Here is a 26,548-nt window from a genome sequence, read left to right as displayed (position 1 = left end):
ATGTCCATTTGAGTGATTTTCTGGCCTTGTTCATGGCCGTTGCTGGGTAGCTGGCATACTGCATGGTGTTAGAACCGGCGCTTGGCGAACTCAATCGCGTTGCATGTCGAGATATCGCTGGTCGTCCTCCGGTTTGCCGCTGCCGTGTCATTTGATTGGCTTCTCCCGGATAAACGGATTTTAGAAATTTCAGGGATGGATGGGTGGTTCTCTTGGCTCTCGAGCTTATGCCCGACCATCCGGCTTGACCTGCTCTGATTGGCCCAACACGCTGTACTCCATATATTCTGGTGAAGTAAGTGTCGACGACGATATGGGTGCACATCGTGTTCTGCCATGTGCTTGCTTAGGAACAACATGTGTTGACCTCTTGGGCATGAAATCCAGGAGATACACCGAGACGGTGCTGTGTTGAGCTAGAGGCCATATCAAACACAATCAGATAGGCATCCGGACTGAAAGCCAGCGGGACCTACAGACTTTTGTACTGCGTTTGAGGGAAACTGTGGGATGTGCCAACACCCTCACACCATGTCGAGTTCAACTTCATTATGTGAAATAATAACTAAATTAGAGCTATGCTTTATTAGATATAACACTGATTCGTACGCATTCTAGTCCTTGGTATCATATAGGCCATCCGATCTGGCCTGCTCGCTTCTATCATGAGGCTCACAACGGTGTGTCTTTGACCCGCCCCTTTTTTATCTTTCCCGTACGTACCCAGATGTCCAGCCGCCCACTGGCGTCTCGTTAGAACATTGCGTCTACATGATCTGTAATTGGTATGCACCCACTCCCTCCAACAGCTTCCACCCGGGGCTCCCCACCCCTCCGTCGTCATGTCATTATTTGCCGCCCGTGGGCGAGCCTGCGGCGTTCTCCGGATCGGCCCCCTGGGAGCTGCTCTCTGTGAGATACGCGCCGAAAGCGCGCTGCTCGACGTCGATGTCCTTCCACACGGCGCCCTGCGACCGCCTCGCAGACCGGCGGAAGTAGACGCGCTTGGCCCACTTCCAGCCCTCGACGCCGGCGAAGAAGAGGGCCGAGGCGACGAAGACGACGCCCCACTCCCACGAGATGCCCGTGTGCTTGAAGACGGCGTGGTTGAGCACGGGGATGTAGAGCGCCGGGAACATGGTGACGAAGCCGAGGAGGACGGCCCAGAAGAGGAACTGGTTGCGCCAGATGTCGCGCGCCCACTGCGTCAAGTACCGCGTGCTGCCCGGCTGCATCCGGAAGAAGGAGCGGCGCATGTCGATCATCTCCCACGCGAGGAAGAGGGCGAACCACGTCAGCGTCGCGAAGGTGGTGGCGCGGGCGCGGAAGACGGTGTCGCACGAGGCCGAGTAGTCCCGGTTGCAGTTCTCGCCGAGGCTGCCGTCCCCGAACCCGAACACGACGAGCGAGAAGGTCGCGAGGCAGAGCGCCGCGATCCACAGGCCGTAAACCACCATGTCGACGATGAACTCGAGCGTGAAAATGCCCGTCTTGAGGCTCTGGGGCGGACGCTGCATGATGCCCGGCACGGCGGGCTCGAAGCCCAGGCCCATGTCGGGCATGCCCGACGTCACCATGATGACCCAGATGATCTGCACGGGCGCGAGCGGGAAGACGGAGAGGCCGCTGGCGTCCTTGAAGACGAGGCCGACGAGGAGCGTGCCCGCCTGCGCGATGTTCTCGGCCAGGACGTGCAGGACGAACTTTTGGATGTTGTCGAAGATGCGGCGGCCCTCTTCGATGGCGGACACGATCGAGGCGAAGTTGTCGTCCATCAGGACGATGTCGGAGGCGTCCTTGGCGACGTCGGAGCCGGCTTGGCCCATGGCGATGCCCACGTCGGCACGTTGGAGGGAGGGAGAGTCGTTGACACCATCGCCAGTCTGATATGTGTTAGTTTCAAGTGACAGGGAACAAGAAGAAAAAGAAAGAAAAAAAGGAGAAAAGGGGCGAGCTTGCCATAGCACAGAACTTCCCACGCCGGTGGAGCGCCTCGATCATGCGCACCTTGGTGCTCGGAGCGCAGCGGGCAATGACGAGCGGAAGGACCGGGAGGCGGTCGATCTCGTCGTCCGAAAGAGCGTCGAACTGGCCGGCAGTCATGACCATGGCCGCGGCGACGTCGGCGCTGAGCCGTCCCGTCTTGGCGGGCAGGATCCCGACCTCGATCGCGATCGCCTTGGCCGTCTCCGGGTGGTCGCCCGTCAGCATGTGCACGGAAATACCGGCCTCGTGGCAGCTACGCACGGCGGGGGCCGACTCGGCGCGCGGCGGGTCGTACAGGCCCACGAGGCCGCGGAAGACCAGGTCCCGCTCGATGGTGGCGCGGTCGATCTCGTCGCCGCCGTCGCTATCGCCTTCGCCTTCGCCCTTCTCGTCGCCGCCGCCGGAACGGCGCACCGAGGCGTCCTTGTCGTCGCTTGGCCGGCTGGCCAGGGCGAGCACGCGCAGGCCGATGCCGGCAAACACTTCCATGTTGCGCAGGATCCCCTCGCGGTCCGCGTCCGTTATGTCCCGGAGCGTGCCGCTTTCGCTGTCGGTGTAGCGCGTGCACGCCTCGACGACGCGCTCGACGGCGCCCTTGGTGAAGACCCAGTTCTTGCCCGTGCCGTTCTCCCGCATGACGACGCTCATGCGCTTGACGTCGCTGTCGAACGGGAGCTCGGCCACGTCGGTCCACTCCTTTGTTTTGTCGTCATCGTTGCCGACGAGGTCCAGACGGTTCTGGCCGAAGCGGTGCGCGAAGACTTGGATCGCGATCTCGGTGGGGTCGCCGCGCGCGCGCCAGGTCCCGTCGCTCTCGTGGATGGTGGCGAGGTTCGCCAGCGTGGCGACGGACAGGAACTGCTGGAGGCCGGTGGTGCTGGCCTTGAGGAGATGGGCCGGGTCGGCTTTGCGGTTGGTGCTCGCGGCCTCGCCCTGGGAGTTCTTATTGTTCTTCATGTCCAGGTCGGTAGGTTTGTTGGCGTCGAACGAGATGAAGCCGACCGTCGGGTTGAAGGGGTCGTCCGAGGTCTCGACGGTGTACGTCCCCATGCCGGGCACCCAGGCGGCGCGCGCGACCATCTTGCCTTGGGTCAGGGTGCCCGTCTTGTCGCTGCAGATGTCCGTCACGGCGCCGAGGGCTTCTAGCGACTTGAGATTGCGGACCTATTGGATTGAAGCGTTAGCGTCGCTCTTGCAAGGGGTGAATTAAATGAATGAATGAATGAATGCACAACAAGCCAGAGGATTGAGGGGGAAAAAGGGGGGGGTCACCTACCACGACATGACGTTGCACCATCCGCTTGGTGCCAGCGGCCATGGTAATCGTGAGCACGACGACCAGACTGGCCGGGATCATGGACAGCCCCGTCGCCACCGCATAAATGATGACCTCCTGCCGCGACCTGAAATGGTTGGCCGCGAGCACGATGATGGCGCAGACGACGGCGATGCCGAACAGGAGCATGGCGAGCTTGCTCAGCTTGCGCTGGAGGGGCGTGCCGACGTTGACGCCCAGGAACCGGCCGAGGGCGTCGCCGAGCGTCAGGGTGTAGGCCTCGAGGTAGCGGGCCGGGTTGGGGCGCCGTCCGTCGGGCTTGCGCTTGACGGGCCGCACGCGGGACTCGTTGCGGTTCAGCACCGACGCGATGGCGCCGATCTCGGTGCAGGTGCCCGTCGCGAACACGACGCCCCGGGCCCGGCCTTTCGTCACGGCGGAGCTGCTGTACGCGACGTTGAGGCGGTCGCCGGGGCCGGTCGCGTCGTCGAAGGTCTGGGTGTGGGATTTGCGGACGGGGAGGGATTCGCCGGTGAGGAGGGCCTCGTCGGTTTCGAAGTTCTTGGCTTCTACCAGTCTATGGGTTTGATGTATGTTAGTTAGTTCGGGGACCCTTACGTAGCGTAATACAGACGACTGGCGTTGGCTCTCTCTGTGTGTGTGTGTATGCTTACCGTATGTCGGCAGGAAGGGTGTCGCCCATCTTGACCTCGACAATGTCGCCCGGCACGATCTGGCTCGAGGGGACGACCTGGGACCGGCCGGCCCGGACGACCGTGGCCGTGGGCGAGCTGAGCGACCGCAGCGAGTCCATCGTCTTCTCGGCCGAGTACTCCTGGAAGAAGCCGACGACGACGTTGAGCAGGATGACGGCGGAGATGACGCCGCCCTCGATCCACGACTGGATGCCGAAGCTGACGGCCATGGCGAGGATAAGGACCTGGATTGCCAGGCAGTCAGCATCTCATATTCAGAGCGAGAGTGCATACGTTTAGAGTGAAAGGATAGGGCATACCAAGGTCATGGCGTTGGCAATCTGCGCGATGATGATCTTCATGGGCTGGACGCCCTCGGCGCCTCCCAGCTCGTTGGGGCCGAACTTGGCCTTCCGACTTTCGGCCTCCTCGGCGGAGAGCCCGTTGAGCGCATCGGTTCCGAGCTCGCTCAACACATCTTCCCAGCTCAGTGCGTGCGCAGGCCGCGAAAGCGGCTCGTTGGACTGCCCCGACACGTGCTGCGGCGAAGCCTCTTTGTTCTTCTCCATTCTCTGGGATGGCAGGCCGGCAGCCCCTAGCAGTGTTCGGGCGTCGTCGAACTCGGGCAGGCCACACAGGGGAGATTGGTCGAGAGGTGAGAAACTGGCGTTGTGTACGGTTTAGGATGCTGCTTGGGCAGTCTGGTCGGTCTCGGCTGGATGGGCATGCATGCACATGGCGTACGTCAACAGGCACGACGGCAATCGTCATAGCTGCAGCCTTATACCCCTTTATAGCCCTACCATCTTCCTTTTCGTCACAGGGGCCCACCGGATATGCGGCTCCCTCAACGAGGTTCCCTCTGACCCATGGACGCTTCCGCCGACGCGTGCCAAGCCCCGGCTATCCACTGCCGGTGAGAACCCAGAGTCGAGAAAACGCACCGAAGACAATGGGCTCCGGCAGAGAGGAGATCGTCAATGGCGACGATGGCACGCGAAGGCCCCATGACATCGGCAACGCTAGCGGACAGGCCAAGGTTCCACTGCGGGAGTGCCAAGCTGGATACACGGAGTTAAGGCGGCTTGCAGACCAAGTCGAGCATTATTGGCTCCACCTCCTTGGCAATACTGAGAAAACCTTGGCGGATGTACGCGTTGATACGAGCTGCAACGCATATCATCATGGGGAAGAGCCGGTGTCAAGAAAAGAGAAGCGCCTGGCGCATTACGTGTTTCTAGAGGCGCCGGAGATCCTACCATGGCCTCTCCGCCCGTGCTGTTATTTAAGGAGTACAGCACCACTATTATTTTGGGCAGGTCTCGCAAGGTCGCTGCTTTGTAAGTGGAATCTTCTTCACTCGAGGACATATCTGCTTTCAACAAACGAACCAGGTGGTCGGTGCTTTGCCACGTCCTTCCCTGAATCTGCAAAGAGGTGAGTATCGTCGGTAATCATTTTCGGCAGCCTTTCATGAACACCTAGCGGCACGAGTCTGGTGAGACAGGGATGCATAGGCGTCAGCAGGCCTGGATTCGATGGAAGCAGTCCCTTCTCTCGCTTGCACCCGGGGCGGTCTGGTTGTACGAGGATAGTTGAATATAATAAATTGTCAAAATATGGAGGAGACTCGACGTTCCACAAGTAAAATCTTCAAAAGAGTCACATCCCCGATGAGAAGGCGAGAAAGCAACAAGGGCCTGTTCTTTTGGCCCCCGGCACACGTACAACGAAGGCCAGGACGAGCCAGGGACGGCGGCGGTTCGTTGGGCGAACCACGATTCGCGCTCGGGATCCTCTCCTCTGTAGTCTGGAGCGTGACTGGTGAGCTGACTACACTGAGTTGTGTATGTGTTTTGTAGGTATGTGTTTTATTTAATAAGTAAGACGGAGAATGGCAAGGAAAAAAAGAAACGAAAGGAAAAGAAAAACAGATATCTCCTTGAACAATGCGGGCTTGGCCAGCGTTCAATACGATTTACATGTATGGTGTCAGCAGTCAGATCGGTCACTTGGATCGGATATTATGATGGCAAGATGATGAAGATGGCATTGCATGAGCTGGACATTCCACCATAGAAATAGGCCCTAAAAGCGGTCGAGCTTCTGGCTTATATCTTCCGTGCAAACGGTCATTCCATCCTTCCACAAATGGTTAGCATTTCGTCGGACTCCTGTCGACCCTGACATAAAAGCCGTCCCCGTAGTATACGCCGTTGACCTTGGTCTTTTCAAATAGCCAGCCTTCTCCAACGATGCACTCGTTGATAATCTCCGTCACTGCCCCCGCAATGACGTGCCAGGAGCTTATGGTCACCATTTCCTCTGACTATATCATTCGTTTTCGATGTTAGTTCGGGGCAGTGGACACAGTGCGTTCAAACCCATCCCATCTCTCTCTATCTGTGTGTGTGTGTGTTGATTTAGGATGGGAAAGGGGATTTGGGGGTGACTCACGTTACTGCACACCCAAACAGCCGCACGATGGGAGCAGCTGACCCGACCGCAGTTGTCCAGGCCGGGGCCCGCCGTGGGCTGGCCCTGGACCGCGTCGAGGTACGGTACGGCTTCCTTCTTCAGCACCCTTCGAACGGCCCCGTTTTTCGCGTCTCTGTAGCATCTGAGGTCGCCTGGCCTCATGTTATCGTGGTCTCGCTCATGCCCCGGGCCGTCAATCACCTTCCGAGCGGACAGCAGCGCCGCTTCTTGGTTGTGATAACTGGTGATGGTGCTGTTGGTGGCGTTGGAGCCGAACTGGAAGTCCGGGTTGATGCGCCGCGCGGTGTGGACGACCTCCTCGATCGTGCCGATCAGGGTCTCGACCCGGCCGGGGGCGACCTCGACCTTCCACTGCAGCTCGACTTCGCGTGCCGGGGTGGTGATGGGAGCAGCATCGTCATCAGTGGCGACAACGTCCAAAGGATGGCCGAGCGCCGGGGCGACGACGCCCGTGAAGAGGACGGAGAGCAGGGAGAGACGCATAACGGCTCAGTGGTGAGTGTGCTTGGCGGTAAGTGGTAGTAGTTAAGAGGGTGGGTTGGTGCATTAACTACAGAAGTAGAGAGGGACTACGGGATTCATTATATAGGGAAAATTGATACGTCTCAGGGGGCTGAATAGAGAGAGAAAGAGGGTAATTTACCTTGGTTTATTCCTGCTTCACTGTATATTCTGCTTTCGTGCTCATGCGCGAGAATGAACCCCTCGAATGAATCCATTTCTTTTTTTTTTAACTATCTCGCGCCTTCTGTCCCAAGTAAGCAGAAAACGAGTCGATATTGGAGTGGCAATCGACGAAGTACAGGCGAGGTCCCTCAACCCTGATGGACATTGTTAGCCTGCAGGGGAGTGGAGGGCAGGGGAGTGGAGGTGTCTTCGAGCGAATGGTCTTTTCTAAGTAGATAGGAAATCCGCGCGATGCTCGCGATTTGGAAGTCGCTCGTTCTTGCCGGGGTAGTAATGGTATCGGAATCGAAATCGTATGGGAGAGTCGAGTTGGTCGTCCCAATATCGATTCAAGAAAAGGATGCCTACCACTGGGTCTTTATCGAAATTGAGGAAAGGGAAACAGATCTCTTCTCCGTTCTGATCTCGGCGACCATCCTTTCGTTACTTATACATGAAGACGCACCACCAAGGTGCCAACGCTTTCAAACTTAATCGCCAGAGAAGTTGAGTTTGGCCTAATATACACTTCTGATAGGGCCGCTCGTTTTGATAACAGCCATCATGACCCGCTGATTCACGGGGTCCAGTCTCTAAACAGTAGGGGGGGCGGGAGTTTCGTCGAAGGTGCGATCAAGTCCGTGTGGCCACCATGCACGCTCGTTTCCCCTATCAAGCTTGGTGACGCGTGAGCTATGTAAGTACATACCTATCAAGGTTCGGTGGTACGCAAAAGTCTTCTGTGGTATCTCTCTCGTTGGCTGGCACTCAACCCAACTGGTGGTAGGAAGACCAAGAACTGGAAACCACCGCATCCCTTTGCATCTGCGACCGAATTTTGAGCTTCAAAGGAGAGGAAGAAGAAAGCAAAGGGAAACCCATCTCGAAGAGAAAGAGAGAGCAGCTAAACGATGAGTAAAGTATTCACCTTCAAGTTTGATCAAGGCTTTTCTGTCCTGTTAAACAAGGTGACTTGCTCGTCTCGGTATTCATGAGAACCGATCGACTACGATGCGAGAAAGGTAGCTAGATGGCGGGAAAAGAAGAGCAGCCCGAAGCTGAGATATTGCCTCTATTGCTTGCCAACCTAAACTTGCTCTTATGACAGCGTTCCTTGGTGTTTCCTCAAGTGTGCATATTCCATTCTGTTGCTTCGTTCACCTTGAGGGGCCCTGTGCGCGTCTTTCTTTTCGTGTGTTGTTGTGGCTGCACAGCGACAGACAGAGCGAGTTAGTTGCCGTAGTTAGTTAGTCGGTCTCCTGTTTTTAGTGGAGCCAGATCCAAATGGATGGATGGAGCCTTGGACGGATCGCAGATTTTAGCGGAATCCGGGGGTGTCTGGGGGAGGGACAAGGGTCTGGGCCACTCAGAACGCGCGCATTCGCCCTCTTGCAGATTGGGTGAGATGAGATGGCACGACCTCAGTTTTTGTCACCTGATGCGTGAGGGGAAGCTGCAGCAGAGCGAGGCAAGGCCAGGCCAGGCAAGGCAAGGCAAGGCAGGGGGGAACGGACATGCACACCAGACTGGAAATAGACACAGCAACACGAGCTCAGATGCCTGTATTGTAGGTTACAGACGAAAGAGCGAGGGGAAACAGGCAGAGCAAGGAGGGGCAGGAAGGAGGGAGGGGTGGCAGGGAGGAGTAACAGCAACAGTAAGTAGGTAGGTAGGCGCCCTGCGTGCATGATGTATGTAACATGAGCCACGCTCGTTCGGTTTTGTGTTCGGTATTCCCTTCCCTTTTTAACAATCCCAATGTCCAACCAACCTCCAAATCCTGACTCTGTTTCCCCTCTTCTCTTCCTTTGCCCGACGTGTTCCTTCATCTGCGTTGCCGTTGAGTCAATTGTTTAAAAGGAAATGGCCTCCTCGCCAATCCCCTCTACCAACAACACCCATTGCCATTGAGGCTTGGAATTAGTGCAACGACAGCCGCGACAGCTTCGAACTTTATGATGAGCGAAGTGCCCTGCCACGGCCACCAGCAGCGTGGACCTGTCGACCAAAACTCTGAGGGCCTTTCCGACCTGCCTGACTGACGTCTCCCAAGAGCAATCTGTCATCCCGCCAAAGCCAATCGCAGTGCAATGCATCGCAGTCGTCAATTTCATCTTTCTTCCCTTCAGAATGTTCGAAAGTCACTCGAGCATTTCCAGCAATGTCATTCCTTGGCCCCCAACTGAGGGGGTGCAATTGATCTCACTCGGTCCCTGGCAACCGACACCGGGATGGTTCCAACACCACTGGCCTTCCTTTCGGGGTAAGCGGGGGTTGTGGTGCGCAATTCGAAGTGAGGGGTGGTATCACCACACTCCCGGCCAGAGAGGCATGATCGATTCCATCCAGCGTGTTCGTCGTGCTCGTCATATTTGCGGCTCGGCCGACTGCTTTCCCATTCACAGTATTGCGCATTTCGCAGATGTCGTTGCGAATGGCGGCATCGGCGCCCGGAGTCCGGATTTTGCATCCTTGATCAAGTGCTTGATGCGAGTGCATGTGCACTATATCCAAGTGGAATCTCTTCCCTTCCAAAACGGTTCGCTGGAATCCCTCTGGGAGATATCCCTTTCCTCACTTGAAGCCGTTGGGAGGATCACGCTCTCGCTCTCTCACTTGAGAATGAGGTGTGCACGCTGTGCCATGATGGGCGTGCGTGCCAAGGGTCAAGAGCAACAATGATGCCGCATGCATGCATCGAAACACCAGCACTGGCTAGTGGGAGACCAAGCGGAAACCCGGTAGTCCAAGTCATGGGCGCTGGATCCTGTCGAAGGAATGCATCTCGCTGATCGGTGTTGGTCACTTTCGCTCTTCGTTGAGACGTGCCCGGGCTTTCGTCATTCCTTCTTGAGATCCTTGAAGTTCGGGGGTTGCAGTGGGGGCGATTCCCAGACGAGCCTTTCGAACAGGTTGTTCCCGTTTTCTCGCATCCAAAAGCTGTCAAATGTTTGCCAAGGGGGTGTTGTTAAATTGGTATTAGTTTCAAGTGCTGGAGTTGAGGCCCCTAGGATTGTCAAAGTTGACTTGGGTTGGGATGTTGCGTTGGCGATTTGCAGCCGCAAGCTGTTTGGCCGCTGTCCAAAGGACTGAACACACCACAAAGGAACGTCAAAAAGGGTGCTGGGCAGGGAGCACCCGCGAGCTTAATAGTTCGATTTGCCTACCCGTGTGTGGATCACGGAGAGTCATCGTGACCTGATCTCAGCCAGCAGGCAACCCACACCCGACTCCTCCTACCTACTGGGAAAGCGGGCCTACGCTACTTACCTTAGGTACGCACATACGACTAGCAGGCTGAACCCTCCTACCCCATTGGTTCTGTCCCAGCACAGCGAGAAACAAGCAAGCAGCAACTTGAAAAAGAAAGGAAGGAAGAGAAGGTTTTCGTTATCATCAGATCGTCAGTCCATCGTGGACGACCTACCGAACCCACACGTTGCCATCCCCGATTCGTGATTGGGTTGGTGAACGCAGCCGACGGCGGAGCCGAGTTGGGTGGACCTTGTTATCGACGATAGCAACGCTGCTTGCACCATTGGGTTTTTTGGCCATTTTGCGGGGGTACGGAATACAGAGCAAAAGAGTTGTAGGGGATGATGGGAAGGGAAAGCTCAGAGCACCAGGCGAGCCAAGACGCAAGATAAGGGAACAAAGCCGGGGAAGGTGGACATTCCACACAAGCGTGTGGTGTGTGTCGGAAGGTAAGTACCCAGTGCAGGAAGCCAGTGCATCCTGGCCTGGGTGTGTCTCACTTTCTGGAGTGTGTGGCAGTGGGTGTGCTTGTTGTGTGTGGTTTGTGCCTTGGTTCTCTTTTCGTTATCCAGAAGGCCGAGGATAACGAGAGACTGGGGTGGGTCTCGTCGGGGAAAAAATCTAAAAAAGCCCTCACCAAATCGGCTTCCCGTCTGCCCGCCAGTGCGAGACAGCCTGGTGAAGAGGCCATCGTGAAGAGGCCGTTGAGCTGTCAATTGAATGTCAATGCATTGAACAATTGACATCAGTACGGATTCCACGGTCGGTGTCCGGTACCAATTGAAGTCAATTGATGGTTTGGAGCTTCAATTGCAGTCAATTGGGCTCGTAGTGCCAATTTTGCCCAATGCAAAGACAATATCACATACTATCAACATACCAGTTGAAATAATGAAGTCATCGTCGAATTGAGGGGTGCAGTCATCCGCGTCGCGTCAGTTCAGAACAGAAAAAAAGATGAAGATTTTGAGCCGTATCCAAGTCGAGGGAGTTGGGGGGTTCAGGGAAAAGATGATGGTTGTATTTTACAGGTCCCGCAGTTGACTTTTTGACAGAATATCCCCATCTTCGGCCACTTGTCTACAAATGATCTCAATGCTATGCAAGTCTACCCGCCAAATGCCCAGTCTATTCCCCAGGACATATCTACCACTATTAGTCTATGCTGGTTGGTGTTCCCTTGAATTGACACACGGCAAGCAAGCACGCCAGCAACCATGGGAAGGCAACATGAGTATGTCGTCTACACGGTGCAGCTGCAGCAATGCCTTAAGATCGCTCTTCACACGACGCTTATGAGACTCGTGGTGTGGGTCCAGCCTCCAAGATTGGAGAATGCGTTTAGGTCTGTTGGGATGCAGGTTAGCACAATGTTTGGGTTTTGTTGAAGACGCGACCCGATATCAATTGATATCTCGGGTTTGGAGGGAGGCGGTGAGCACGTACGAACTTGGCCATGAGGGCAACCATGAGATCGAAAAGACCGATGGCCTCGACGAAGGCGAAACCCAGAATGGCGTAAGAGAAGAGCTGGCCACGGAGAGCAGGGTTGCGGGCGACGGAGTTGAGGAGGGCGGCGAAGACGAGACCGATACCGATACCAGCACCGGTCAGACCGATGGCGGCGGAACCCATACCCAAGTTCTTGGAGACCTCGACCATGGCCTGGGCGATCTCAGAAGAGTAGGCGCGGCGGGTCTGGAAAGCCTGGCGGGTGGTGGCGTTGACGATCTTAGAGGCCTGCTGGCGCTTGACGGTCTGGAAGGCGTTGCCTGCACGAGGGGAAAAAACAATCATGGGTTAGCCAATTGGTCCGACGGTTTGATGAATTGATGGCCATTGAGGCCATTGAAGCCATTGCCGATGGCAGCAGGGCTGTTCCCGCTGGTTGCTTGACGCTGTCGAGCTCGAAAGCAGCTCGTCAAGCTTCGCGGGCAGGATGGGTAAAAATTTTCACGTACTGGTCATGGTGCGCTTGGCGGCAGCGGCAGGGACCTGGACTCGCATGGCAGGTCGGGCGACCTTGGAGCCCATGGAGGAGGCGAGGCGGGAAGCAGCAACACGAACGGAGGCCATTGTGATGGATTTGGGTTGAGAGGAGATGGTGGTGGTGAAGCGGGAAAGATGGATAGCTTTGAGATGGGTAGGAAGGGAAGATTGGATCTGGAGCAGAGAGCTTCTTGACTGGTGTGGGAAGAAAGGAAAGGAAGGGGAGCTCCAGAAGGAACCAAAAGAACAGGTGGACGGAGGAACAGCTGAGCCGAAGGGGGGAGGACCCAGTTGGTTTGGGCTGGTCTGGTTTGGTGTGCAGAGAGTGAGTGAGTGAGTGAGTGATTGAGCTGCTGGGCGAGCAAGACAAGCAGCAGCAGCAGCAGCAAGCAACAGGTGCGAGAGGTGGATGGATGGATGTACAGCACAATGGGTGTGTGTGTGGTCGGTAGCGGTAGTGGGAAAATCGGGAATCGCACTGGGCTAGGCGGTAGGTCGACTGGTAGGTAGTTGGGTAGGTGGTAGGGGGACGGGCAACGGGCTGGCTGGCGAGACGCAGGAGCAGAGGCTAAAAAACGACCAAACGAGACATTATCATCTCGGCCTCCACTCTCGACGCTGACGGGTGGGCCGGGCCACGATCCAAGCTTCAGCAGAAATTTTGCTCCAAGCTGCCCGAACAAGACAAGGCTGACAGAAATTTCGCTTGGTTCGTTGCACAAACACCAAGCAAAGGCCTCGGGTCAACCCGGGTCACGGCCATTCAGAACTACCACGCCGAGGCCTTGCCATTGAATGCTTTATTTTTCTGGTGTCGGCGTTGATTGTTTGGGCAGTGCCTGTCTCAACCCCGGAAACCCCGGGTGTACAGCAATGTCACCGTCTTTTTACATGATGATGACCTCATCCTCTCTATCAATCAACTCTGGGCAAGAGGGAGGTTATGGTTATGGACAAAAAACCCGGGGTGGAGAGGTAAGGAAAGGGCTTTGGTGAGGCTTCTACGTGCCCATCTCGACTTCAGCCTTCCGATCATAGGTATTCAATTCAGAGCTGGACTCGCCGGAGTGAGCGATTTCTTGGGCTTCCTGGATGATGCAAGAGAGCGTGAGGCCCGAGGGAGGTGAGACAGGGGAGGAGGCAAGCGACCCCCACCAGCCGTACCCACTTGGGTCGATGAGCGTCAACAATCCGGACACGTGGTGGGGATTTACCAGCAAAATCGGTGACGAACCGAAGGGTATATAAGAAGGGCGGATGGCCTACCGTTTTACCGCTGGTGTTCTTTGCTAGTGAAGGTGGACAAACATGTTGCTGCACACCTACCTATTCACCTGAGAAGCATAGGAAATGTGACCGAATGCGAGATGCCGCTTACCTTACCCTACCTACCTACCTACACACTCGAGCTGTCTCGAACAGAACCCGGGACGTCGAACTCCCCATCGAATCTTACCTATGTCGAGCGTACCACCCCGGTTGGAAAGTTTGCGGACAGACCATGACCGCCAGAGTGCGAAAGCCGTGACATACTCGTCCTGACGGAATAAAAGAGAATGGGAGAATGTTGCTATCAAGGATTGCGACGTCGAGACGAGAGAGAGGTATGGGACGGTGTGCCCTGCTACCGATTCGATATTCCCAAGAGATAAGCATGTCGTGCTGGCATGGGGGCGCACCCGACGGCGAAGAGTTTTCGGCCAGTCAGAATCCATGAATGACCCATGACGGTGCTGCTGCAATGCAGGGCTGGGGGGGGGTATCCCAACCTATGCCGGCACGCGCCAAGGGGAAACTGCATGCCTTTTGCAGCCTTGGTCAAGGGAGCCTCAAGTCAGCCGCTTCGTGCAAGGGAAGCTTATGTGAAGTGCGTGCGTTCGCGGTTTCGACCGACGAGCTTTTGGGCCACAGATTCCGCCCTTTGATTGAGCTGGAGAAGGCGTATTCAACGATACGCGGCATGATTACTCGTAGTATTCTGAACGTAGACTTTGTCTTGGCATTTTCGGCGGTGACATGAAAGGACGAGACATGGCAATTTCGAAGTGCATTACTTCACTGGTCGAGGATTGCTGGTGGCTGACTGCGAAAATCAAAATTTTTGCCAGGTACAACGCTGTAGGCCAGGTAGGTATTTCCAAATCTGACGTGGTATGTGCGTTCTTGGTCGGCGGTTGCGTTGCGAGGCTTGCTTACCCGAGATTTGGTTTGCATTTTCCACCGTCTTGGTTCTTACCTGGATCGGGAGAAACATCGGCTGTCAGCATTGGAAACGAGGAAGAAGATATGTTCAAGATATCGAAATAACAACTACTCGAAAGCTCTCAATCGGACTCCCTACTCACATCTTGTAATTGTATGCCTGCATTGTTCTGGTACATGATCGCCTTCGATACCAGAACGTCCTGATGCTGTGCTGAAGCTACCCCTGCAATTGATCTGGCTGGACCTGCAGGGAAGCTGCCCTTGAGCTTGGGGAGAACGGCCCGCGCCAGAAACGAACGACAATCAACAGCAGCTAAAAACGGCCGGCACGCGACAGACAAGACGTCAATGTTGATGCTCACAATATCAAGCAGCGTCTAGCTGGGCAAATGCAGAGGCCAATTGGTTCAATTGAATTGTCCATTTCTGGCTCAGAGATTGCAAGTTAAAGAATCACGGGACCGTTGCTCTTTCAGTCTGACATCATAGCTCGAGGGGAACTTCTGTCGCAGACTCGAACACCTACCGACGACGTTTTGCCTACCTACATACCTACCTGTGTTTCGGCGTGCCAGCTACCTCGAACAACGACTCGTCAAGCCCGAAGCGAATCCGATGTACAGCGAGTCGAACTACACCCGACCCGAACCCGGCGCGACCAAGAACATGCACGATGCCAAACACGATAGCAACAATGCGCCCTCGGCCAATTTGTCTACGTCGGTGGCCACACTATCGAATGGAAATACGTGGCTTGGGACGATGCGGCTCAACCTATCCAGAGAGATCAGATGTCGGGCCAACCAGACCTAACGTAGCCGACAGCCCGCGATAACTCTCGTCCAACTCGGCAAGAGAAAACACTGGGCCATGTATACTTCCCGAGGCAATTGTCACTGGATTCAGACGGTCCCTGGTGGCACCGCATAAAAAGATAGGGGAGTAGGTGGCCGGCGCGAGTCAGGGCGTCTGCGGCCGGACCGATCGTTCAAGCCGATAACCAGAGTCATGATGGTTGGTACATGTTTCGAGCGAGCCGAGTGGCCCGAAAATCCATCATAAAAGATGCGGACTGCGCTCGTTGGCCGTGGTGCGTTGGTCCCTGCACTGTAGACCTGATGGGTCTCACTGATGGTCGTAGAGAAAGATGCGTGGTCTTTGTCTCGGGGCCCTTTGCTGTATTCGCTCCTTCTTCTCCTTCCGGCTCTTCCTTTGACCCAATTTTCGTCTTAAGCGAACGGGCGTTTTCGTCACGTTTGCAGCTGACCTCACTCACTTGGCGAGACGCCGATACTATTGTATCGCAGTGACCTACTTGACCACCTATGCGTGCGTATATCCCCGATGTTGCTAAATAATGTATAAGAGATTTACGAGCTCACCAAGTTGGTTCGATTATTCCCATATCCAAAGCTCAAGAGTTGCACGGATATACCATGGGTAATCCTTTTTCGAAGGCAAATAACATGGCACTGGGCTCGTGGGTATCCGATGATAGTCTACCGGAAGGGCCAGAGTGGTCACTTTCTTACAAGAAGCTGGCAATAAGGTTAAAGCACGAAGTAGCAAGCAGATCGGAAGCTCCGTGAGCCCTTATACTGGATATGCTATTTTTAGATTCTTTTACCAGACTTACCTTGGCATATGGAAACAGATTAAACAACGCGAAAACAAGCAGACTTACCTCGCTCGCTCGGGGAGCGAGCACTTACCTTACCCTTTCTTTTTCTATCCTCTTGGTCTTGGGTCATGTGCCTTCACGCCACCGTTGACGTTGCAATAGCACTGTTCGCCGGGTTGGAAGTACCCGTCGCCGTAGTTCATCGTGAGCTCCTCGCCGGCCTTGATGGCCCGGAGCGCGCGGAACGTGATGAGGCGGCGGCCGCCGACGACGATGACGACCGACTTGAGGTTGGGGGCGCAGTGGTGGTTGATGAAGCGCGTCTCGTTGCCCCAGGTCGCGGCGTCGACGTTCCAGCGGTCCTGGATGTTGAAGACGTACCGGCTGTTGGCGGACGCGTCGACTGCGTCCGCGGCGTTCGGGTTCTCCGGACCCGGCTCGAGGGGGACCAGCTCGCCCAGGTACTCGCCCACCAGGTCGCCCCGCTGGATCGAGGCCGGCGCGTCGGCCCGCAGGAACAGGCCGTGCCCGCCGATCTTGCTGCGGTAGTGCAGCGGCCGGAGCTCGCACTCGTTCTCGAGCCGGGCCACGTTGCCGGCACGGAACCACTCGTAGCACGCCTGCCCGCACTGGTCGCTGCCGCAGAAGAGGCCGCAGACCTGGCACTTGGCGCCCGCCGTCTTCCAGTCCAGGAGGGCGTTGATGGTGTTCTCGTTGGTCGGCCCGGCCGCGTCCATGGCCTCGGTCAGCTTCTCGTGCCACTTCCACTTGTAGGGGTGGCGTCGCGGGTTGTCCTCCCGGAGCACGGGCCGCCACGTCGGCTTGGTCACGCGGTACTCGTTCGTCTTCCAGACGCCGGGGATCACGGTGCCGTCTGGTTCTCGGAATCTCCGCCGGTTGATGGCGTTACCGGGGACAAAAGCGGTGGGTGCCATTGTGGAGAAATGGAATATCGCGCTACCAGGGTGAGACTGTAAGTAACAGAGGCTGGTGAGTAATTCAACCTATCCTTTTCTTTCTCCAAGAGGCAGACGATTATGGTTGAGGACTCGAATGGAGCTTTGTGGGCATCATTGACCCCTGGCCGCTCTTCTACCACTTTTATATACCAGGACGCAGTTGAGCACGTGTATCATGCTTCTCGAACACTTGGAAGGAAACCCTGACGGTTGTTTTCCTTTGTCTGGTGTCAATAACATTGTTTTATGCGACAGGGAGCGATATGAAAGAAATGGACCTCGTCGGGCATCATTGTGCTAAACAAAAGCAGCCCCTGAAAATATTCCCAATTGCGTTGTCCATTCTCTCCCTGTTGGAGTACAATGGAATTGTTAATGTAGTAGTTGCACTCTTTGGAAATTCTTACGGCTCGATTTGTGTTTTGTATATACCCCTGATCCAGAGACCACTTGGCAGGCAAGGACAGGCGGGACACTGTACTAAGCTCCTATTGTACAATTTCAAGGAGACCCTTACCATGTAAGTAACCACAAGTAGCTCCCAACCGCCAATGCTATGTACATAATATCATGTAGGTGTCTCTCCAAGCTGCTCCAGATCTGTGCGCCAGGGCTTTATTATTCCGACCTTAATAAGGAGTCGAAACCACCTCAACGGCTCTTTGACAGGACGTAAGAAACCATGTATGGAGATAAGATTATAAAAGAGAGTATCGCAGAGAAGAAGCCTGCGTTGCAACTGGGATATGGCTGCGCTGAGTACTGCACGGGCAGGGATGACAAATGGGTGCCTTTCCTCAGTGTGGCTCCTTTAGTTATGGTTACTACTGTCGGTCCTTGAAGGAATATTCTTGGACAATCAAACCGCTAATTTATTTTACAGTCCACACTTACAGGATTTGATAAGTGGTCCTGTCGCAAGGTCGCAAGGAAGTGACTTGACAACATCGCCAAGGGGCAATCCTACGCACTTTTGTGCTTCAGAAAAGCCAGCGATGCCACGTTATCAAGGGTCTTATTATTAAAAGTAATGGCTGCGTCCTCGGGAACTCTCGTAACAAAACAAAACTTTCCTTCTCATGATTCGGGGTTTTTCCTCTGGGAGGATGACTATAGTATGAAAACGTAATGTGGACAATGCTGCGACAAAGAAAAGAAGCAGGGCGCAATTACTTCCAGAAAGCACCATGCCCACTTCCCAGGGCTAGTTACAAAGAAGACTCGTTAACAAAGGTGGCATTTTGATGGTTCCGGTTTTCAGACAATAGCTACCTGCCAAGGCATCCATTGACTCGAGACGCATTAGGTACGCAACATGATGGAGCAGACACGATCGATGTAAAATACTATCAGTGTGGCCGTTGCTGGCTGACATTCTCAATTATCTAAATAGTCGTTGGCATTTGGCCGGTACCTTGTAAGTCGATGCACCCCCCTACGCTTACACCCCCCAACGGATATAGGCAAAAACACTATCCTTGATTAATACCACCTTTTTTTTGTAACTGTATATAAGTTAGTTTTCGTCGTACTTTTTAATTAAATTACTTCTTTCTCTTCGTTTTTTTTTTTACACTTAACGCTATAGTAAGCGAGTTAAACTTTAATCGTGCGATTTAGGACGTCTTTCGCGGCGCGCGTATTAGTATAGCCGCTTTAAAGCACCGGGTTAGCCGCACGATTTTAAAGGTTCGGATAAAAGGCCGGTTAACTCGAAAAGATAGAAATGAGTCGCTTTAAGTGTTAACTCCGGTAAAGGAGTCTCGAATTACGTTTTAAGCTTTTATATAGGTCTTACTAAGTGTTGCACCACCGTATATTTGCCTTAAAATATTTGCTTAACGTATACTTAAAGCTAATAGAAGTTATTATATACTAGGAAAACGCTGGATTAATAAATTTTTTAAGCGCTACTCTTACTTAAATTCTATTCTTTTATATACTATAGATTTTCGGCGTATTAATAATATTTTTAAAGAGAATATCCGAGAGTTTTTTAAAAGGCTTAAACACGATTTCTTAAAGTTTATTTTACCGGCTTTTATTTAAAACTATAACGAAATTAGTATATAACTAAGTGCCGGTAATAACTAGATAATAATCGGCCCTATCGAAGTACGAAAAATTATCGTTAAAAGCTCTATTAATCGAGAATAAATAACTATCATAAAAATAATTAATATTAATAACCGGTTTATTAAGCCGATAATTATATTTAAAAGCTAATAGTTTTAACTATAATAGTTTCCCGAGGAAAATAACACTCTTACCGATTAAATAAAAGGTTAAACCTTCGCGGCGTTACCGAAAAGCTAAACGAATAACGAGCTAGCGTTAATATAATTTAAGTAAACTTTCCTCTTTTAAATTACCCCCGATAATACCGATTAATAACGCCTCTTTATACTAAATAATTACGCCTCTTATTTAACCGAGGAGTTTTTATTAACGTATATTAAGAACAAGGTTTAACTTCTCTTCTTTTCGGCTTATACGTCGCATTTTTTATAACTTTTAAATTTAAAGGTGTTTAGTACACTTAAAAAGATATTACCGAGAGGTTATACTATACTACTTAAGGCTTAATAATATAAAAATAAATAAAAAAAAGTTTCTAAGGTATTACGCGGCGGCTAAAACTTTTACTTTTAAACTACACATTATCGCCGGCGGATAAAAGGCAGCTAACATTTTTTTCGTAATATTAATGAGCCCCTAAACTCTTAACTTTAAAAGTTCGAGGCCTCGTAGACGGCAGGACCGGCTAAAAAGCCAATACCGGATCCGGAGGCCGAATATACGGTATTTCCGTTGGCCATTTTAATTAGCTCCCGGTAGATTAAAAATTTAGCCGAAAAATTAAAAAATAATAATGTACGATTCGATAGCGTAATACGGAGGGCATTATTTCGAAAGCTTTAAAAAAGCCTAAACTTTTTAAACGGCCAAGTTAGTCAGCTTTAACACGAGAAGGCTTAATTAAAAGCTAATCTAGAAAAAGAAAAAGGAAAAAGAGGAAAAGGCTCATCCCCGACCCTAACCGGAAGTATATATTGATAATAGAGGTAAAAAAAGCAAAGAGGAAAGATATAAATAGCTCGTATGCGCCGGCGCGTGTAACTCCGCCGGTATTATTATAGGAAACACTGGAATTAAGTTTTAATGCGGAAAGTAAAGCCTTTAATTTAATTAAAATAAAATGACGTTGTTTTTATATTTTTACTATTTTTCGTTGTTTTTCTATAAACTAATCTACTATATTATTGCTTGTGGTGTTTTTGTTTTTCGCCGATGACCGTTGGGGGGTGTGAGCGTAAGGGGGTGCATCGACTTAGTTTAATGTTTCCATCATGATTTACATATAAAGCTCGCTGTTGGTTGGTACGTTCGAAGGTCAAGGGCATGACCACGTCGTGTAGGGCGGATAAGGTGTTGCAAGCGCTGCTTCAACATGGCCTCAGGCACATATATATGGGCTTGAATGACTCTCAGAGCCCAGGAACAGGACTGGAGGTTTGGGTGTTCAGATTGGCGACTGTAAGTCCAGCGAAGAATCAATTATCAAGGGGGCACGGAAAGATTGATCAAAGGCAAGCCGGCTTCCTCCAAGACGTATCATATCCACGCAATGGTTATTGTTGGTTTTATGGCAACTACGCTCAGCGAGAGCGACAACAATCAGCACACAAGAAGCTTATGAGCATGATATTGTGGCGCCATTACATACGTGGGTGCCGAGAAACGATGCTCGGGGTAGCCACTCCCCCTAAAGTTGATGATGAAAAGCGCCTCCCAAGGCTTTTCAGCAACCAGATGGGTCGCTGATATATTTCACGTGGTACATATTGTTTACGTAAACTCGCATGGAAAGTGTGATAAATGGATTGCTTGCGGATTTGCCCTCTCGCGCCATACAGGTCCAATCAAGTGCTTTCCAGAATGTTGCCCATTGTTCATCAAATCAAACGGAACGAGGAGACGTAGAACATAAACATGGGACTCTGATATACTTCAACCCTCCGCTGTCCGTAGACCCTACTGAGACTCGTAGTGGATGTGACGATGATGAACTGGCTTCGAGGCAGTTGTCCATGCCTACTTACTTGCAAGCAAGCAGTGTTATGAACTGGTTCCATCTACATGATCAAAACGAGGTCTCTAATATCTGTGATTTGTTTGGTTCAACCACTCGTTACCGACCTACATCTTCACGTACTTTCTTAGGCTTCGCGACACTTCAACAGCACACGCGCTTCAGGTAGGTAGGTGCAATTCAATGGGCGTATCGCGTCCATAATCGTTATCGACTTTGGAAGGACCGCTGCAGCTCCTCTGATACCTCACTGGACTTACACCAGCACCCAACAAGCATTTCTCGTTCGATTCAGTGGTGTCTATCGATTGGACAAACAAAAATAAAAACAGATGCCGCCTGGAGATGTGCCTTCCCGAGCAAACAACACAAGCGAGCCCATCATTTCCTGCCTCACGTAACCGCGCAGGTCGATCACCGAATCACACACACCCAGTGCCGTTGAGCATAACCATTGTTGCCCAAAGAAGCAACATCCCAGTCGCCCGATATGGAGTATGTGGATTTGTCCTACAGCAGTGACGGTGTTTACGAGGATGATCAGCCCGTGATCCTCGCCAACCCTTACCCACCCATCACCTTCCCGCCTGGCGACAGTTCTCTCGTCACCAATTCTCTCCGATATGGCGCCAATACTTACACCTTCATCGCCGAGCAACAGAATGCGACTGCATCAGTGGGCGTCAGCCAACAAATCGTCCAAGCCTTGCAGTTGAGATGCCAGACCGAGCAGCAGCTCACGAAGCGCAACTTCGTCCTGCCAACCCAGTCGGCCTCGGAGCAAGCCAATATCAAGCTGCCACTTGGCGTCAAATTGTCCGACTACGTCACTACGCCCACCCCTGACCTCACCGCTGCCGAGAACAACAACAACAACAACAGAAACAGACGGCCCGCCATTGTCATCGACTGCGAGATGGTCGGCGTCCGCATCCAGAACTCCGAGTCTCAACCCCCCTCCCGACGACGACCTCCTCATGTCCGTGGTGTCCCCAGTACAACTACCACCACCACCACCACCAAGACCAATACTAATCCCCGACCCCGACAGACCCCGCCGGCGCCCTGGGAACGCTCCGAGCTCGTCCAGCTCTGCGCCATCGACGGCGTCACGGGCGAGATCCTCATCGACCGCCCCGTCCAGCCGGCCGGCCGCGTCTGCAACTGGCGCACCAAGTACAGCGGCATGACCCTCGCGAAGCTGAAAGCGGCGCAGCAGACGGCCGGGGCCGTGCTGCCGCACTGGCGGGACGCGCGCGCGCTCCTGCTGGGCTACATGGACAGCGAGACGGTGCTCGTGGGCCACTCGGTCGAGAACGACCTGCAGATGCTGCGGCTCGCGCACCCGCGCGTCGTCGACACGTCCATGCAGACGGCGGCCGCCGTGTTCGGGCAGCACGGGCTCGACGCCTTTCCGCGGATCTGGGGGCTGAGGAAGTTGGTGGGCCGGCTCACGGGCAAGAACATCCAGGCCCACGGTGGGAAGAGTGCTGCCGCCGCCGCTGTCCGATCCGGTACGAGGGCCGCCGCGACGACGGGACACGATTGTGTGGAAGACACGCTGGCGGCGCGCGAGCTGACGCTTTGGTGTATCCTGCATCCCGCCGGCCTGGCGGCGTGGGGCTGGGAGATGCGCAAGGAGATTGCGGAGAAGGAGGCGGCGGAGCGGGAGAAGCGGCGCGAGGAGGAGGAGCGGAAGAGAATCAGGGCCGAGAAGAAGGAGAGAGCCGCTGCCGCCGCCGCCAAGGCGCGCGAAGAGGAAGAGGCTCGCGCCGTGCGGGAGCTGCAGGAGAAGTTTGACGAGATGTGGCCCTCGCTGGAACCACGACGGCCGCTGGGTTTCTAGGTAGTCGGCGGAGCATCGTGATGGGGGCGCCTCACCCGAGTTTGGCCGCGGCGGTGAGGGTGGATGGCGAACGATGAGGAAGAGGATGGACATGAATACTCCGAGTCGAAAGCGGATGGATCTCATCTGCTTACGTTCAAGGCGATCTCCACAAGCCACAAACCTGGTTGATAGTCGCTGACTCGAATGGTGAAGCACGGGGTGCGAAGAGTACAGCAATGAAAGAGCTCGTTTCGACTTGACTACTCTCGTATAGTGGTGACCCAGGAGTACTGCATTAGGCGAGAATAATAATTCTGATGCCCGTATTATCTGGGATTCGTTCCTCTCATTGTGAGAGTATATTCCGATGCCATGCCATGTTTAGCCCTCGTTAATACATGCCGGCTACGAAACCACTAGAGCTCGGCTTCATGGGCCGACCCGCTACGCCTAGAACCTGCATGCAGTAGCGCACGCAAGGTAATTACATATGTAATGCAGACATGCTGGGTTCAATGTCGCTGCTACACACTGAAGGCAGGCTAGGCTTGGTCTCACTCGTATTTCTCCCCATCTAATTACTTGTATCTGCAACCCTTCCAGTTGCGCCTCAAACACGCCTATCTAACAAGAGCCTCTTCAGCTCAGTCGCTTTCCGTACATACTGGCCCCAACAACCAGCCCCTGTGCAAAACAGGTTGGCTTCTGCTCACACCCCTCGTACATCCTGCTGCCATGTCCGGATCTAGCCCTTCACCGATATATCCCGGCGACGACGGCCATGGCCATGCCGTACAGCCCAGCGCAGATGTAGAAATCCCGCGTCGCGTGTACGCCAACGACCCTTTCATGGACCAAACCCCAGAGCACCGCGACCGACACCAGCAGGACTACGATCAGTCTGCCAAAGTACCCTAAATGAGTCTCAGCGTTAGTTCCTTTCCATCCATCCATCCATCGAGGTGGGTCTGGGTTTCATATCGGGAGTGTCCGATATCTCTACATTGGAGTACAAAGTAGGAGCTTGGCCGTCTCCGGTGCGCACCCATCTCGCTCCTACCAGGTACATAAACTCAACGGGATTGGCGGGTAAGATGAAGAGCCAAGAAAGAGGAGTCCTACTTACCGGGAACGATACCAAACGCCATGATTGGCGCAATGACTGCCACCGCCATAGCCAGACTCAACGATATCACCGGCGCCTCGCCGTCCTCTCCCACGTCTCCTCCCTCTCCGTAGCTGGATTCATCGGGGGTATCTTCCCGCAGCGACCACCGCGACACGGGCGAGTACTGGATCGACCGGCGGCGTGGAGAGCGTTGGTGGTCTGTAGCAAACTGTTGCTGCAGCTGCCCTTCCTCCCCTCCTCGCAGATACCCACCATCGCGGAGTGGCTCAGCAGGCTCATCCGCCAAACAGACGAGATCGTCCGCCGCGTCCAGGAAGCGGGTCTCGTGCTCGGCGATGGGGACGTTCGCGGCTAGGTAGCCTTGGTACTCGCGGACGTCGGCGAGTGCGGGCTTGGGCATGGTTCTTGTTGTCTGGAAAGAAGCCAGAACGTGATCTGTGACGCTACGTTAGATACAAGCATGAAGACATGAGAAAACCAGTGCTTCGTACTGTACTGTTCCAACTTGAACCCAATCTTCCCCAGTATGTCCGTCTTATGCCACTGCAGCTCCCCCGCCGTCTGCGAATCGGCTCGGCGAGACGCGGGCAAGATGCCGTTCTGCAGCCGGCGGTTCTGCGTGTCCGCCGTGTCGAGGCGGTGCAGCTGCTCCTCGAGCTCGCACAGCTCGTCCTGCAAGTGTAGCAGGAGCCGGTGGTTCAGCGGCTCGAACCGGCGATAGATGGGTTTCAGCTGCGGCTCCGCCGGCATTTCTGCCGAAGGCGCCCCCGCCGTGCTCAGGCGCGACGCCAGGAGCTCGTACCCGCTCAGGGGCAGCTTCTCCGCCCGCGGCAGGTGCTTCACGTGCTGCCCGAAGTTGGAGGCCCGCGGGGTCAGCAGGCTCGGGGAGACGTGGGGTAGGTTGGCGTTGCCGCGCGGCATCTCCGGGGTCCCGTAGCTCCTTTGCTGTCGTCTCGTCTTGGAGGATCCGTTGCAGTTGCTGTTGCCCAAGTCCACCGCGAGATGGCGCCCCTTGGGGGTCTTGGGGCTGAGCTCCGGGCTGGTGTGGTGGTCTGTATCGTTGTCGTCCCCGACGGCACCGCTGGCGGCCGATTTGATGCTCCGCGTGCTGGACGCCGCGCTGCCCACGGATGAGACCGTCGAGCGCCGCCCTCGCGGCGGGTCATCCTCCAAAGGGCCGAGTTCTGGCCGCGCGTCCGTGTCCTCCACCAGGAACCGCAAAGCGTCCGGCCGGGGCGCGGGCGCCTTTTGGGGGCGCTCGTTGGGCGCCGGGATCGTGGGACTATCGCGCCTGGCGAACGAAGCCTGGGTGACAGTCGAGTTACTCCCGCTCGAGTCGCTGCTTTCGTCGGTGGCGCTGCTCAGGTCCGACACGCTCTTCCGGGCTTTGCCTGGAGCTTTCGCATTGTTGCTCTCCAGCGGCATGGGCAGAGCGAGGTCCAAACGCCGGTCCCAGGCGTACGCTTCCTCCCGCGCCGAGCTGAAATCGCTCGAGCCCATAATGATGGCGTTCAGTACGCACACTTTGCCGCCTCCTCCGCCAGACACGTTTTTGGCGTTCAGTCCTTTCGTAGTATTAGTAGTAGTAGTAGTAGTAGTGGAAGTAGCGGCCTGGCCTCTCCCCTTTGAGGACGGCCTCCAGTCTACGGATTTGATGCGTCGCGGCTTGGATGATGAGGTGGCTTCCCAGCCATTAGCGGCAGCAGTGTAACGGCGCGAGGTGGCGAGGAGCGAGCCGAGGCGCCTGCGCACAGTCTCGTCTAGGGGGCTACTGCTGCTCGAGACCAAGGTGGAGGAGGACTTATGTCTTGGAGTCCGCATCCGGGCCTTTGCAGAAGACGGAACGAGAGTTTTCTCAATGTTATCAATAGTGGTAGGATTTGGTGGTGGTGGTTGTGGATGGGCGCCCTCTTTTACAACTTCTTGGGCTGACGGGCCCAGGTGGCTTGAGACAAGTCGGTGTCTGTGTAAGGCTGGCAGAGACATTGAGTTGGGCGTCGTTAGATCGCCAGGAGGTAAAAATTGGAGCGTACCTGTTTGTTATGCTCTCTTGCTCCTCTAATGGGTAATTGGTTTCAAACAAACAAACACGGGTATCATTCAAATCGAGAGATGACGCAGGTAAAATAGCCAGTAGAACAACAGGTAGAAGAGGATGGGAGAAGGCGAGAAGAAGGGAAAAAAGCGAAGACGGATGGCGGATGAGATGAACCTATCTATCGTACAAGACGAGTGTGTTGCGACGAGAATGTGAAGTAAGCATGTAAGATAAGCATATAAAGTTGATGCAGGACTAACGAAGCTCATCGGAGAACGACAGCAGTGCCATGTGACGCGGGCTGGTGAT

The 26,548-nt window shown here is 54.2% G+C and overlaps 7 protein-coding genes across 7 annotated transcripts; 2 read left to right on the top strand and 5 right to left on the bottom strand.

The window, feature by feature from the left end:
• Positions 1-848: 848 nt before the first annotated feature.
• On the bottom strand, positions 849-4,526 carry PG986_013970 (uncharacterized protein; the record flags this gene model as incomplete). The annotated part of the gene is made up of 5 exons (XM_066850192.1): positions 849-1,883; positions 1,960-3,150; positions 3,263-3,839; positions 3,937-4,202; positions 4,278-4,526. The coding sequence occupies 5 exons, from the start codon at positions 4,524-4,526 to the stop codon at positions 849-851; spliced, it is 3,318 nt and encodes a 1,105-aa protein (XP_066694335.1).
• Positions 4,527-4,692: 166 nt separating this feature from the next.
• On the top strand, positions 4,693-4,968 carry PG986_013969 (uncharacterized protein; the record flags this gene model as incomplete). The annotated part of the gene is made up of 2 exons (XM_066850191.1): positions 4,693-4,697; positions 4,755-4,968. The coding sequence occupies 2 exons, from the start codon at positions 4,693-4,695 to the stop codon at positions 4,966-4,968; spliced, it is 219 nt and encodes a 72-aa protein (XP_066694334.1).
• A 1,144-nt stretch (positions 4,969-6,112) lies between these two features.
• PG986_013968 (uncharacterized protein) lies at positions 6,113-6,939 on the bottom strand (the record flags this gene model as incomplete). The annotated part of the gene is made up of 2 exons (XM_066850190.1): positions 6,113-6,286; positions 6,415-6,939. 2 exons carry the CDS (start codon positions 6,937-6,939, stop codon positions 6,113-6,115), a joined length of 699 nt encoding a protein of 232 aa, XP_066694333.1.
• Positions 6,940-11,718: 4,779 nt separating this feature from the next.
• On the bottom strand, positions 11,719-12,453 carry PG986_013967 (ATP synthase protein 9; the record flags this gene model as incomplete). Its single annotated transcript, XM_066850189.1, has 3 exons — positions 11,719-11,724; positions 11,824-12,149; positions 12,339-12,453. 3 exons carry the CDS (start codon positions 12,451-12,453, stop codon positions 11,719-11,721), a joined length of 447 nt encoding a protein of 148 aa, XP_066694332.1.
• A 3,846-nt stretch (positions 12,454-16,299) lies between these two features.
• On the bottom strand, positions 16,300-17,127 carry PG986_013966 (uncharacterized protein; the record flags this gene model as incomplete). Its single annotated transcript, XM_066850188.1, has 1 exon — positions 16,300-17,127. The coding sequence occupies one exon, from the start codon at positions 17,125-17,127 to the stop codon at positions 16,300-16,302; it is 828 nt and encodes a 275-aa protein (XP_066694331.1).
• Positions 17,128-21,734: 4,607 nt separating this feature from the next.
• On the top strand, positions 21,735-23,090 carry PG986_013965 (ribonuclease H-like protein; the record flags this gene model as incomplete). The annotated part of the gene is made up of 1 exon (XM_066850187.1): positions 21,735-23,090. The coding sequence occupies one exon, from the start codon at positions 21,735-21,737 to the stop codon at positions 23,088-23,090; it is 1,356 nt and encodes a 451-aa protein (XP_066694330.1).
• Positions 23,091-23,825: 735 nt separating this feature from the next.
• On the bottom strand, positions 23,826-26,022 carry PG986_013964 (uncharacterized protein; the record flags this gene model as incomplete). Its single annotated transcript, XM_066850186.1, has 3 exons — positions 23,826-23,986; positions 24,199-24,636; positions 24,693-26,022. 3 exons carry the CDS (start codon positions 26,020-26,022, stop codon positions 23,826-23,828), a joined length of 1,929 nt encoding a protein of 642 aa, XP_066694329.1.
• Between the last annotated feature and the right edge of the window lie 526 nt (positions 26,023-26,548).

The sequence above is a fragment of the Apiospora aurea genome, assembly GCF_038362705.1.
Source record: "Apiospora aurea strain CBS 24483 chromosome Unknown utg000009l_segment0_segment0, whole genome shotgun sequence".
Lineage (NCBI taxonomy): Eukaryota > Fungi > Ascomycota > Sordariomycetes > Amphisphaeriales > Apiosporaceae > Apiospora > Apiospora aurea.
The sequence above is the reverse complement of the archived record's forward strand: the minus strand, read 5'-3'. Positions and strand labels throughout refer to the sequence as shown.